At 35.3% G+C, this 15255-nt stretch overlaps 2 protein-coding genes across 4 annotated transcripts in view; one reads left to right on the top strand and one right to left on the bottom strand.

Moving 5' to 3' along the window:
* The first annotated feature begins 1094 nt into the window (after window positions 1–1094).
* Window positions 1095–6290, top strand: GlcAT-I (Glucuronyltransferase I). Its single transcript, XM_043429648.1, has 6 exons — window positions 1095–1100; window positions 1829–1920; window positions 2131–2156; window positions 3565–4088; window positions 4255–4551; window positions 5353–6290. Exons 1-6 carry the CDS (start codon window positions 1095–1097, stop codon window positions 5449–5451), a joined length of 1044 nt encoding a protein of 347 aa, XP_043285583.1. The 3' UTR covers window positions 5452–6290.
* A 7-nt stretch (window positions 6291–6297) lies between these two features.
* The window catches only part of Fas2 (fasciclin 2), a 100160-nt gene continuing 91202 nt past the window's right edge, over window positions 6298–15255 (bottom strand). For 2 of the 3 annotated variants that reach the window (XM_043429320.1, XM_043429323.1), the window contains 3 exons: window positions 14427–14555; window positions 13878–13947; window positions 6298–10686 (listed from right to left, as the gene is read on the bottom strand). In XM_043429320.1, coding sequence (XP_043285255.1) covers window positions 10545–10686; window positions 13878–13947; window positions 14427–14555 — 341 coding nt within the window. In that variant the 3' untranslated portion in view covers window positions 6298–10544. Of the gene's footprint in view, window positions 10687–12582; window positions 12728–13877; window positions 13948–14426; window positions 14556–15255 lie in introns of those variants that run through there. The other variant, XM_043429322.1, reaches the window with a different exon arrangement.

Below are 15255 nucleotides of genomic sequence, written 5' to 3'. Positions count from 1 at the left end.
AAACAGTCTTGGACCGGTCCTTTATTGTACATGTCAGTCAATTTCTACACAATTGTATTTTACCTCTTGACACCTCATAAAAAAATAACTATGGGCACTAACAATTGTGTCTTGGAATCATAAAGTTGATCGTTCGTTTATTTAGTCTAATTTAGAAATCATTATCCTGGCTTCGAAATGTGCTTTCGTATGTCAATCGATTTGAACGCTTCGGTATCTCATCGGGAAATTTTGAATGAATATTTTTTGTAAATATATGACCAATGATTGTGATAAAACATGCTTAGAACAGTGGAGATAGAAAACACTTCATAAATTTGTATCGCGTAATTTTTTATGAAATTCTTTAACACGTCATAGATATAACGTTAGTGTTTTCAACATCATTTTCTCGATGAATACGATCAACCAATCTTTTTGTTTAGGAGCACATGAGGAAAAAATACTTCAAATATAATAACAAAAATAATAAAAATGTGAGCTTATTGTAGTCGATTCGATTGTTTTAGTTTTTATTTTAGTTTAATTTTAGTTTAGTTTTGGTCAAAATTAAAAAATATTAGACAAGGTTGACGAGGTTGTGTATTTCAAATTTTGTTGAGCTTACGAAATCTATTTAAATATCGTAAAATAAATATTTTTGAGGAAGCAAGCGAAACGTTACCCCCTGAAAATAAATTGTAATTCAGGATGATCATCGATGGGTCAACTCTTTTTGTACCACAATTTAGTTCTACCAGCACATTTTACCAGAACATTTCTATCGATAAATAAATCGCACCGACTTTACCATAAAAGTAAAAATAATGTTTTTTTAGATATTCATCACGTACCGGAATATATTTCTACCACTCAAAATTTCTATCATATATTATTTGAGCTTCTATCAAAAATAAAAAAATGTTAACCTCGATTAGAACTCCATGTTTGTATTTCAATTAAAAAAAATTGATCCATAACATCTTTTCAAAAAAAGCACCCAACTGGACACAGCTCTATGATAAAAACTTCAAAATATGATGACATTTTTATCGTATAACCTCGCTACCACCAAAGATCTCTATCGAATGACATGCCTGCCGACTGTTCATAAAATGTTGGTAAGGTAGGTTTTTAAAAGTAAGTGTGCCGAGAGCACTTTTCGCACTTTTCTTTCAACCGTTTTTACCATGAGTCGGTAAAGTCGAAACTCAATAATGATGCTGCTTGAGAATCCAGAAAACCAAATAAAAAAATCGATTTTTTCTAGAGTATGAAAGAAAACGGGAATGATTAAATACGTCCGAGAATATCGGGAAAAAAAATAAATCGAAAATAGGATTCTCCAACCGAGATAGGTCAAGGAAGCAATAGTCCTGCTGAACTCTTTTCGTTCTTTGTTCTCCCTAACACGAAACCCGGAGTCCCGGAGTGTGCCGCATGCAGTAATGAATGCAGGATTTAGTGTCATGGCGTTTCGACCATGACGGCGGACGCATTTCTCCTTGATCGGCCAACTCAAACGTCAACAATGTGCAATGGTTTTCGGCTGACTCGGGGGTTTCCAGTCCTTTTTGTTGTCTACATTGTTATCTTCTCCGGTATCATATGTGAGTATCACGAAAGCATTTTTTTCGATTCTTCATCACACGTTCACACGGCATCTGTGTTTGCGTAGCTGTCGGGTTCTACGTTTACTACGCATTCGGCTCGCGCATCGTAAAGTGTGTTTCTTGATAGACATGCCTTTTCGCGGTCCACGTGTCGACCTGTCACGTTTGTTTTATCGTCGATTCATCAATTTTTATCTGACAACTGTATGCATTCGGTTTGATTCAACATTTATGAGGACTTTTATTCGATTGAGTGTATTTTCTTAGAAGCACAATCGCGATATGAGGCATGTCACTGTGTCGCGGTGTTTCATAAGCAACAGCAATCGTAATGCGGCATTTTGTGTTTAAGGGCGGGTTGTTCCAACATCTAGGTAAGCCTATCTGACAGTTAAAGGTCTACAAGTCAATGCTTTTACCCGTCAGATGAGCTACCTAAAAGTTGGAACAACCCGCCCTAAATCAGGATCATAATAATAACGACGATTATAATGCTAACCACTGTTGCATGGTTTCATAACAATGTTTCGAATATCAGCGACCCTGGCAAAGAACATGAAAATGGTTAGTGGAATAATAACCGCGATTATGACATTGTTTTTATAAATAATAAAATTGTGGAGAAAGAAAGAATTTTAAGTTTTACAAATGAGGAGCCATAGATAGAACCTATGGACGAGGGTGACTAAATTCGCCTTGTGATTATAATAATTATTTTTCGTTTGTCAAACGCGTTGAATCATTGTTATCAGAATATTTCATTGTGATTATCATCGAGCATTGTTATAGCATGGATTGATTAAGGAGTTTCGGTACAAAAGTCTAAATATTAAGAAATTGATCAAATTTGGTGATAATGTTCTTCAACATCAAGTGCGAAAACACAAATTTTTTCAAAATTTTCTTCTACTTAGTTATCGAGTAATTACGCATTAAAGCAGATTTCTTATGCCCGGAATGTATACCTATATATATGGAAACGCTATGCTTATACACGTGAACTTTAGTGATCAATTACTCGATAACTGTGTAGAAGAAAAATCTTAAAAAATTTGTATTGTCAAATTTGGCACTAAAGAATATGTTAACCAAATTTTATAAAATTCTGAACTTTTTGAAATTTTTTATGCTTTTAGCATGGTTTAGCATGGCAACATTGTATCGCCTGTACCGAAATTCCTTAATACCTGACTGGACGACGTGGTTGTTATCGGAAATTTACATTCCGGGTTGTTAACAAATGCTAGAGAACGAAATCTCCATTTAACGTTTCGTATTTATTTATGAAAAAGTAAAAAAAAAAAAAAAAATTATTTTTGTACGTCCAAATTTCGACATACGTATACGCTCAATCTACGGGTAAATCGATAAGACAGATATGTTGTGTCCGCGAAGACCGTCGCGAAGGGACGAGTTATCAAGGACGAGTATTTAAGGGATTTAGGCCAAAAGAGCTGAACTCCAACTCGATACTTTTACAACAAGTTAACAATAAGTTTATTTAAGAAGTTACAAATTCGAGGTTTTATTGCCTCGAGACCAATCGTTACAATTCTCGTCAAAGACTGTCGAATTTTGGTTAGTTGGTAAATTTATAGACTTGGGGGTTTTTCCCCCTCTCGCGACAATATGGCGTGATATTCTTTCTCGAAGTTTCGGTGATGACATCGAGGGTCGATGCGCTCGTTCGGGAACGTCGATATTTCGCCATCGATGCATTTATGCTGAGAACGCTTAATTTATATACTCTTTATTTTAGGAGTGCGATGTACGGGCACAACAGATATTTGTGTTATCGACGATTCGATACCGGCCGAGCAACAAGTCGTCCGACTCAGTTCATAGCAAAATTGATGTGTGCTAATAAATTTTGATGATTTGTGAATTTGTATTTTTTATTGTCAATAAAAATGAGAGAAGAATAAAAAGTGACATGACCAACAATGGAATTAAAGGTGTGATTCTTTTACAGTTTATCTCGAGAGTAGCCGATGGGAAAGTACACTGAACGCTCTTCACGAGCTGGATACGCTGGTTACCGAGCAGGCAAACTTGGTGGGCGATTTACAGTCAGCAATAACAAGGATACTCGGAGAACCTTCGAAGTCAGAAAAATTGGATAAATCATTGCCAACGATATTTGCGATAACGCCGACGTTTGCTCGACCTGCTCAAAAAGCCGAGCTGACCAGACTGGTCCAAACATTTTTGCACGTGCCTAATTTTCATTGGATACTCGTCGAGGACTCGCAAACAAAAACGAAACTCGTAACGAATTTTCTCGCCGAGAACACCATCGTTCACACTCATCTGAATGCACTGACACCGCCAAATCACAAATTAGGCAAAAACGATCCAGCCTGGAAACAAGCACGCGGCGTGCAGCAACGCAACGCCGCCTTGCGGTGGATCCGAGAAGAGCTCAGCGACGTTGGTAATGGCATTGTATATTTTGCCGACGACGACAACACCTATTCTGTCAAATTGTTCAAGGAAGTACGTTCAAACATTCTGAATAATAAAAAACGAACGTCCGATAATCAAAATCAAATTGAACGAAAATTCGAGTCAATGTGAAGCATGAAAAGTCACTAGAAATGAAAAACAGATGTTGGATTCGAGTTTGAAATTGCCATTAAAAAGTGATTATCAAAATTTTCAGATGAGCAAGATAAAAAAAGTGGGTGTCTGGCCGGTTGGTCTCGTCGGGGGCATGATGGTCGAGAGGCCAATTTGTGATAACGCGACGAACAAAGTCACCGGTTTCAACGCCGTGTGGAAGCCGAATCGCGTATTCCCCGTCGACATGGCCGGTTTTGCTGTCCACATCGACCTCATACGGGAGAAAAAAGACGTTTGGTTCTCGTACGAGACCGAGGGTGGTTACCAGGAAACCGTATTCTTGGAACAATTGGCGACGAGAGACGACCTGGAGCCCCTCGCTGATGCGTGCACAAAGGTACACATTCCATTGCATTTTTATTTCTAGTGCCATATTTTCAAAGGGTTTTCTTGATGGGAACTTTTTTCTCAATTCGTGATCATATTTCATGATTATCAAATTTATTATTAACATCACTATCATCATTATTAAATTTTCCAAGATCAGCTGGTGAAAAGCTGAATTCTCGTAGATTGGACTCGAGAAATATTGGTGAAAATTTAAAAATCACAACTCCTTGGGCAACTCGAGCCGTAATACTACAAAAAAGGGCAATTATGCGATTTGACTGCTTTTCTGAAAAACGATGCAAACTTTTGTTTTAATATGGGCTGCTTCATTCATCATTCATCGCCACTAATGATATTTTGTAGGAAGAGGCTGACATTTTATATTAATTGACGTTTATCAACACAAACTCAGGAGTTGAGGTTTGCAGCGTTTGAATTATATTACTGCAAACCTCTAGTCTTGGGATCATTATGCAAAAATCCGTCTCCCCGACGCGAAGATGGAACTTTTAGAGTTTCTTTGTGAAAGTTTCGAGGATTGTCTTCAAAGTTTTGAAAAAAGCGTCGAAATATTCAAAAATGTTCTTTCAATACCCCACGAGTTATGGGACTGATAAAAAATGTCAGCCTCCTCCAGCGGATTATCATTGATTATAATGGAAGCTTCACGACGAAAGAAAAAAATAGTTCAATCGTTTTTGGGAACTCGAAAAAGTTTCAACTTTTAGTGAGGAAGGAAATTACGTCTCAAGTTGACCTACAATTGGTAGTTTTACTCACGGTAAATTAATGAATCACGACTTTTCAGGTATACGTATGGCACACAAGGACCGAACCACCGCTCTTGAATGCGGAACAACGATTAATGAGGAAAGGCAAAAAGTCGAACGAGGGAATCGAAGTATAAGGGATATCAAAGATTTTTCTAACACTACCAAGCCGATGCTATGAGCTCAGAGCCTTGTGGCAATTCTAGATAAATTTTCCAGTAACGATGAGAAAATAAAAGAGATGAGCACGTGTAATATAAACATTGAATCGATTGAGTAAAATCGGAATGTTCCTATCCGGTACTTCCATAGAAATAGCTTGTAAATTATGTTTTTTTATGATCATTGATCTTGAGGATAAAAATATTGCTTGAAAAAATCATTTGAGAATGGGAGTAGCTTCGACCGTTGGAATTTTTTTTTTTTTTAAATTGGAATAAACGTTTGCTTTTTAACAGTTCTCTGACAATAATGAACAAGAAAAATAGGAAGCATTGATTTTAGCGAGAATCGAGGCATCCCTGGATTACTACTTTTCTTCCTCAGGATGTGTTCAAATGAATATCATGATATTATTGTATATAAATACCCAATGACGGTATCCATATTCGCATCTATTTTGCGGTGAATAATAATTACTCATTTTTAATGATCCGGTTTAGATTTTTTTGTTAGTTATAATAATCAATTATTTAAATGAACGAGACTAATGTAAGAAAAAGTTGTAGATAGAATTTTTTAATGAGAAGAGAGTAACCAATTGAATAATTTTGAACATGACGGTCATCAGGAATGAAGAACATTTCGCTTGTTATTCCTTTTACTCTTGAATTTAATATATTCTTTGTATGAAAAATTGTAAGAAGGTTGTAAACGAAATTGTACAAATACTCACTCAAATTGTATTGCTGTCAGTTTGTCACAGCCGAACGTCTCTCTGATCGAGAGTTGACAAATAAACAAAATTTACCAAGAACACCAAATTCTTTTATCCATTCTCTTTATTCGAGTTTTTTTTCGATTCGTCGCGTACAGAAAAAGCATATACATAAAAAATATGCCTTACACCTACAAACTTTGATGTGTTTAGGAGTGGAAGATGCGCAATAATACTATGATTTCTTCATTCAATTTTACTTTCTCACAATTAATATTTTCTCGTGTGTTCCTTAGCCATTATTCATTATGATGATTATTATTATTGTTATTCTATTTATTAATAATAAAAGCTATAATTGAAACATGTATTTGATTTTGGCAACGAATACAAAATAGCAATATTAATTCTTAAATGTACGTACATATTTATCCTGAATTACAGCGAGCCCACGTACGTATTTTTAATTCGGGATATCGATATTTTGTTTTGTTCCTTTTTTTTGGGCGATTTTTTTCGGGCGAAAAATCTACGTTCGACAGGATAGAAAAACAGAAAATTTCCTCCACATGACGATCGTAATTTACTGGTTTGTTTTTCTTTTTCTTTAAACTTACATGACTAATAAGTACTGGTATTTTTATTCTTAACATTATTTGGCAAAACGGTCTTGTCACGGTTCACGGTAAAAAAGCTAGCCGCGCGCGGAAAAAGCGTTAGCGGTACACACACAACAAAATCTTCGGACGTGTCTTTTCGTGATTGTACGATTTGGTTTTTTTCTGTTGAGATGAAAAATCAAGGATAAGACACGAACGAGGCTTACAATTATAGTTTTTTCCGTCACGAGACTTTCCTTGCACGTACAGTCGTGTCAAAATAATTGTCAAGTAACAATCGTATTTCACCATCGGAGAAAATGGATTTTTTTTCATTGATTTGTAGCATATTTACCATATTTTTCTTAATCGCTGAAAATATTTTTGTCAACTGCGTACTTTGAACATTGACCGTAACATCGCGTTCGAACTTTGCGGAAAATGAAAAGTCCTCGAATAAATATTGCATTCGAAACTCATGTTGAGAATTATGGTAATCGAACACCTTAAAGATCGTGGACACTTTTGATTGTGAGTATCGTTTTCTCCATGAAACTTTTTTGTCACGACTGTACTTGCGAAATTGTACGTAAAAATAATTGCCGCGCTCCAGTTCAGTCAAATTGGCCCTTTTCGACGTGAAAAACCGAACGTGAGAGATACACTTCTAGCGATAAATATAAAACAGTTTTTCAATTAATGATATCGAATGTTCATTATTATAATTGACCGTGAAAATCGGCCAAAAATTTGACTCAGCTCGATCGAAGTAACGTTTTTTTTCTTGCAAATTTATTCACATAGTAATAATGACAAGGCAAACGCGTTTATCCGCGCTCGTGCACGTGTTCTATTCGTGGCTTCTTATTCATAAATCTCAAACTTTGATCTCTTAATACCCAATAATTAATCATAATTATTTATAATTAATTACAATTATTTTACTCGCTAGGACTTTTCGCTAAGCCTAAAATCGAATAGTCCTAAAGATAATTCAAGATTCGGAGAGGGGGTCGAGGGACAAGGGTAGAGAACGTTTATAAGCATTTACAAAAACTTATCACATTTTGTTTTTTTTTTCTTGTTTTTTTTTTTTCATTTTCCTTTTTCCCGTTTTCTGACTGCCTTTACAATTCTCTCGCAAAAAAAGCATGTACCATAGTGATTTCGTTTGGCCGTATAGTTTTCGGAGCAATTAATGGAGAAATGAAAATTTTTCTCTCGTCTTCTCACTTGAAATAATCGATAATAATTATAATTAAATAAGAGATTTAAGTAACCTCGTTATTTCAATGAACTAATTTGGCAGGTTCCTTCATCGACACGGTATTTCGTTTTCTTCAGTGTTTTGTACAATTATTCATTTTGTTTAAGGTAATATGAAAAATGAAAAACAATAAGCGTGCTCCCTTTCATCATACATCTGCAGACGTACGTATTCGAAGATTTATTTCAGCACTTTGAAAGGAGGGAGGGGGCAAAAGACGTACAAAAAATTTATCTTAATTTCGTAAACGAAAGAGTGTGCATCTTTGGAGAATAGTGAATTCTCAATAAAAATCGTATCCGTACGTAGTTGTATATAAAATCAATCGTTTTTGTCAGCAACGATTACCTTGAAGAGAGAAAATGAAAAGGAGTAATAAAATATCAGTCTTGAAGAGTAAACGATATCAGAGAGTGTCGATTTTGGCAAGTTTCAATGATATACACGAAGTTTTCACGGTAACAATTTCGGCTTACTCGAATGACGCGTACGTCAACAATGCGGATTCACATACGAATGAAATGAGACAATAAAAAAGGACTTTTTGTTCGAGAAGATATTATAAGTATTTATATACATAAGGGGGGTGGGGGGACAGATAAAATTGCATGATTCACGAAACTCGTGACTGCGTATTTTCATATCCCCAATTATTCTCGTTTTCACAAGACTCATTTCCACCCGTTGGCGCAACATCAGTGTCATGTAACGTTCGATAAGCGACGGATGATTTTCCTAAATACTGAATCAGCCCAGTGCATGGAAATAAAATTGAAAAAATAGAAAAAACTTATCATCCGTCGCTTATCGAGTTGTGGGCCAGGTCCGGGCGAACAAGGGGGTGAAAAAATCCAGCGTACTAGACCGCGATTATCTCTATACGGTTGTAAAAAGCTTTCCCGAAGCGCAAGTAACCTCTATTTAATTGTTTCGCAATCCTACGGATAAATCACCACGAGATCTCTTTCCCGTTTCAAATTTCTTCGCAATTACTCCAACTCTTTATTTTTCTTTATACATTTTATTCTCGCTATTCATATACCGTTCGGTTATGTTTTTCAGTTTCTTCAATTCCTCTACTTTTAGCTCTGTGCTATTTGACGAATGAAGTGCAGCTACTTCGATTTCGCGACGACGGTAAATCGATCGGTCCGATAATCCGTAACGATGCAAATGTTTTCTATACACGCGTGAAGAATAAAATAGTTCTGCGCTAATGTACTCAATTATGCAACTCTACTTTTGACTTTGTATTTTGTATCTTTGATATTTGTATCGTACGATAAAATCGGCATCGAGATCCTCGGGAATACACTCTTTCCATGCCCATCTCGACGATCGTTTTTGGGAAACGTGACTCAAGTTTTTTCTTCCTTTAGCATAGAAACGCGTGTGCGCCAAAAGACCGTGTATAAGCCGATTTTTATTTTTTCCTTACTTCGAGAACAAACTCGCGTCATTGCACTTTTTTCGTATCTTTCGGACCCAAAAGTGTACTCCTGGGGCTACTGCGATTAAAATAAAAAACTAATTTCGTTTTAAGTAATTTTAGTTTTAAATAATACTGATCTGTCGCGAACGATGGAAATTTGACGAATTTCCGAGCTATTGCAGTTCGATATCGGTTTGGCTATTCCGGAAAGTATTTTCGTTTTTCACTCCGTCAGAGCCGTGTCATCGAAATCGAATAAAATTTGTTCAGGGTGTTTTTTAGCGGGGCGAAACGCGGTGGGTCGGAAATCGTGTGTCGGAAATGTGTAGAAAAAATTGTTCGTTGCGGTGAAGTCAAGTTTTGATTGGTAAGAGCTCCGGAGTGTGAGAATAGAGAATTTTTCCAACGCACGGAGACATTTTCGGAGGATTTTTTCACGTGATAAAAAGTCATGATTGTGTGAGTTTTCATCGGACGGTAAAAAGTATCGAACTTGCACAGAATCGATGGCAAATAATTGGTTAGCTTGACGTCGAAAATCCTCGTCATTATTTAGTGTGAATTCATAAATTTGAAGGTGAAATTTTGAAAAAAAAGATCGTCCAATCTCTTTCGAGTTGTCGGTTCAAATGGCAGAAATTTGCTTTCATATTTCGGTCTACTTAATTCGTTGATAGCGTTTTCATTCGCGTTGCTTTTTCCATGATTGCATGAGTTAGTTATTTTTTTTTGTTTATCTCGACCGGTGTGCGAATCGGCTTCGTTCGGATTGAGACCAACCTGCTTTCCAGCGATTTGATCGCTCGAGAACGTCCCCGATCACGTCGATGAAAAAATTCATTGAAAATGAATTGATTTTTATCCTGATAAATTTTGACAGTTACTCAAAATTTGTTACGGTACGGAGATGGAGATTCGAGAAAATCGCGGTTTCTTCGAGTTCCGAGAACTTCGTGGCCAGAAATCATTCCTTACTGGGTGCATGTGTGAATTGATTGTTTTTTTCATGGCCACGCGCGTCCAACAATTTACAATCTAGTACGCCGGAAGAATATCTAGACGGCCGAATCCTTGCCGACGAAACCGGTCTTCGATACTGATCTTTTGCCATCAAACGTTATCGATGTCTCGCGTCTCAGACCCGAATCGATGATCGGCGTGATTTTCTTTTCCTCTTTCAATGGTTCTTTCTCTTCTCTGGAAAAAAAAAAAAAACAGTAAAGAACATATTTTTTAAAATCATTCATAGATTTCATCTTTAGCAAATATTTCACTGAACTTTTGTGTTTTTCACTGTGCAGTACGAGAAAAAAAAACAGAAAATCACGTGTTGCATGCTTGCATTCTTCAGACCTTATTTTTTTGCACAAATCATCGTGTGACACACAACTGCTTATTTATTAATTCATGATTTTGATATTTAAAAATTATTTTTATGTTTTTTTTTGTACCTATAATATATCAATGTGATTTTTTTTGTTTTTCACAATATGCATGTCTTTGGGACTAATTTATTTTTTTTTCAAATCAACCAAACTATTGGACAATCGATTTATAAGTTGCAAAACATTGAATTTTCAATAGAGATAAAATTACTTAGAATTCTTTATTTGTCAATATTTCACGCGGTTTTAATCGCTTCGAATTTATCGAACATTACATAATTTAAAAAATTCTAGTTTTCTGTTATATTTGTATTTTGTGTATATTCGAAGGCACGGTAATGAGTGTGAGTTTATTGAAGATGCGAGTGAATAATTTGAGATCATTATATGATCATTGAAATTATGGTTTGTAGATTGAAGTGTCAGTTCATGCGGCATAGCCAAAGCGACAAGCTCTCGCTGGTAAAAATCGAACACGAAGATCGTGTAAATGATGATTCTCATAGAAAAGCAATCTAATTAAATTGAATCGATGAAAAATCGTGTGAATTCTGATGCTCGTGAATGGTTGGCGGTACACCAAAGACAAAACTAAAAATTAAACGAGATTTTATCCGATTTTGACCCTTTTATTTCCCGAAGATTTCTGCTTTTTTTTTTTTATGAAATTTTATGCAATCATTTATTTTCATAATAAATTTCCTATTGGACCGATGAGACGGAACGAAAAAGCCAAACTTTTGTCACCTTTCAGGAAAATGGAAAATTTCGTATAATACAAAATGAAATCATGAGTTTGAGGGACCTTATCATCAACGTTAAAGGTCGACAAATCTCAGAAAAACTTGAAGGCTAAATGATAGTAAACGAGGACGAAAAAGTCGATGATTTCAAGGTACAATAAACTGCGACACTGGTAAAAAGCTTACAAATGAATAGTTTGAAAGGAATTTCAAACAATAAAATCAAGTCAATAAATTTATCACCGTTTCAACAACAACAAAAATCATCATAGAGTTTATGGCTGGTGAACAAAAATGTATGAATAAAAAGATACAAAAATAAACGTTAACTATGAAGCAATGAAAAAAAACGTCATTGGAATGAAACGGAAGAAATAATAAAGAAGCAAATCAGAGATCGACTGATTTTCGTAGTGCGCTGATATTTCGTGAATTCCGTTTCGAATTACGTATCGTTGTTATCGAGAACACGAGTTGAAATAGTGGCTCAGCGAAACTCTCAAAGGTGCCATTGAGAATTCTGTTCCTCAATCCATCTTTTTCGAGAAAATTCATCCAAAAGTGTACGAATTTTCTCCGCAAAATCTCGTATACTTTGTCATAGAATTTTTGAGAAACTCGAAATTCAAATAATTAAATCGTTAAAAAACTGATTTTAAAAAATGTCCTCAATACACAGTCAGGATTATCAGAAGGAAAGAAATAAATATCTGATCTGAATTTTAGATCGATTATTGAATAAGAGTAAAAATATTGAGACATTCATCGATCTCTGTTCTTAGAGGCGGTAATTCGAAATCATGCTAATGGAAAAGCCATGTCATTGTAGAAAATGTGCGCGTTCGGAGCCATGCTCATAAAATAAAAAATCAAAAGTCAAATTATTTCATTTATTCACGAGTAATTTTACGAAAAAAAATGAAATACGTTTTAATGAAAAAATAATATATATTTACATATATATTCATATATATATGCTCTTACATGGCGGTATGTTTGACCAATTTAATGGTATTCTTTCCGCTACCCGAGTCTTGTATTGCCGTAACACCCGCGACATTGGCCATTTTTTGGTCGCAATAGGGCAATGGGAACCGCCAACCGTAAAGACTATAAACGGTCGGAGAAAAAAGAGAAAAAACATATACGATGGGAATATCATGAGAGATGATTGATCAGCTACTTTTCTTCTATTTCATTTTATTTTATTTTTTGCTTTATACAGGATGTCCCTTGAGATCGAAGTGCTCTGATAACTGATTCAAAATGTCTCGGAAATATTTGATTTTCAGTTGTTTGAAAAGCGTATTTACCGGTTGACTGGCATCGTATCAGTTTCGTATGAAAAAAATGATGCACTAGTTCTGGTATCTTATCGTACGTGGACCAATTGAAAGCTTGAAAAGTATGCCAGTTAACCGGAACGAATACGTTGAGAATCATCGTTGACCACGTTATGATTTTAGAGTGTCGTATCGATTAAGGACATCCTGTATATATTCGATTTTCCATTCCAAATTCATTGGACTCGTTGTAGTTAGTTTTAGAAAATTATGATTTTTTTCAACATTCAGATTTGGCCAACTCGTACGATTTGACTGATTGTACAATTTACACTGGCGAAATGACATATTAGAAGGATTTTTCATTTGATTTTTTACCTGAAATGTATCTTTGATTTATTAAGATGAAACGATGAAGATGATTTTGGTAATTTTCATAAATCGTTTTTCATTTTATCTGTTTGTCGTTTTCAAAGGAAATCAAAGGAAAAATCGTGCGAGTATTTTGTCAAAAAACATGTCATCATAGAAAAGTTTCGCCGAACTCGGAATTGGATCTAGCAATTAGTGAGTATTCGGAGTAACGAGTAACGAAAATTTGTTTCTGATGCGATCAATGCAAAAAAAATGGTAATAATGAAAACAAAAAATTGGTTTCAGTTCGTGTGACGAGCTCGTAAATATGAGTAAAAAAATACAATGACACGATAGCGCCAAACTTGCCAAAGCATTCTTGTATAATGTGATGTAAATATATAGAATGTTAAAGAAATTCAAGTTTCATATAAAAAACAAAGGAAATTCAATTGGAATTATTTCTCATGGAAAGTATTTTTGTAACCACACTAAAATAAGAGTTAGCGATTCATTGTTGTCGTTGTTGTTATCGTTGTCAAGCAACAGGAAAATATAGTGTTGGTTTCATCAATAAACAAAAGTAGGAAACGTGGAGGTATTCAATAATTAATAATGTTCACCTGCCAAGCTTCGTGTCCTCCTCGTCCATTGGCTTTTTTCTTGACCTTTCGCACACGTAGTAAATAATTCCTGAAACAAGAAATCAAACAGACTTTAACAATTCTCATTTTCATATTCTCCTATCATTGATATTCAACGAAACAACAAACTGGCAATATCATGCTTGCCTGAATTGTCGATTCGACAAACTTATTCAATGAGCTGGACTGAGTCAACTTCAAAAGCAGTCGAGGGACGAAAAAATCAACACTAAAAAATAAAAAAAATAAAAAAAAAACAACTAAAAAAGTGATTAAAAAAAGTTCTCAGAGACTCTTTACAGGAGCCATCGCGTTTCCAATTGTTTTGAAATTTCTTTCTTCAATAAAAATAATCTTTAAGAAAATAAGAATCTTTAAAAAGGTATCTTGATATCTACAATTTTTTTTCCATCCCTTTTGACGATATTTGTTCATACTTCATTATTTATTCTATCATTCAGTCTCTCGAATATGAGGTACGGTATTGTATGCGTAGAAAATCCAACGCTACGGTTCCGTTAAAATTACCTATTTTGTACGTGCAACAGCAAATAATGTCGACGATGACGATGAGGAGGAACAATGCGGCGATGACGATGCCAATGATGGCTGCACTCGAAATCAGCGGTCCCTTATGAACGAGCGGCATGTTTTCTCCTAAAAAAGAGACGAAAAAATCGTATTACTGCGGATTATTGAAGGTATGAAGAAAGATTTGCGTTCTGTTAGTGCGAAAAGCAATAACGATAGGGTGTTTGGTGATGACATATTTGACCACCGGATAAAAGGAGGAATCTTACGAAAGAATATTAAAAGATTGCCCACAACCAGGGATTCGAGTTCCGACGCTCTCGCGTCGATTCGAACGAGTTGCTACAGTTAAGAACGTACTGGTACATCATTTCCGGCATTTGTATACATATTTTTGAAGAATTAAGTGAAATCCAAAAGCACGAATCAATGAAAGCTCCTCACCGCACAACTAATGACCATTATTTTATTTCTTATTCAACCAAACGATCAATTACAATCTGTGAGTATTAAAATTCACTTAATTTCCCTTTACAACTTGTAACTCTCGAATTTGAGCTCAACTTCCGTTCGAGCTGCAGGCTAAATTTCGAGCTGAACACGCAGTTACTTCGTAGTAAAAACTCAACCTCAAAGTCGAATTCAACGTAAATTTGAAGCTCGAGCAAATCTCCTGGTCGAAATCGTTTGACCTTTTAAACTAATCGTGACAGCCTTTTTTCAAATTCTCCCATAAAAATTAAATCTTTATTTGAAATTGCTTTGAATTTAATCTGAACTTGAGATGAAGCTCAATTTGATTCGCTGACAGTAGACAATGAACTGA

The sequence above is a fragment of the Venturia canescens genome, chromosome 9 (assembly GCF_019457755.1).
Source record: "Venturia canescens isolate UGA chromosome 9, ASM1945775v1, whole genome shotgun sequence".
Classification (NCBI taxonomy): Eukaryota; Metazoa; Arthropoda; class Insecta; order Hymenoptera; family Ichneumonidae; genus Venturia; species Venturia canescens.
This window is presented reverse-complemented; position numbering and strand designations above follow the sequence as displayed.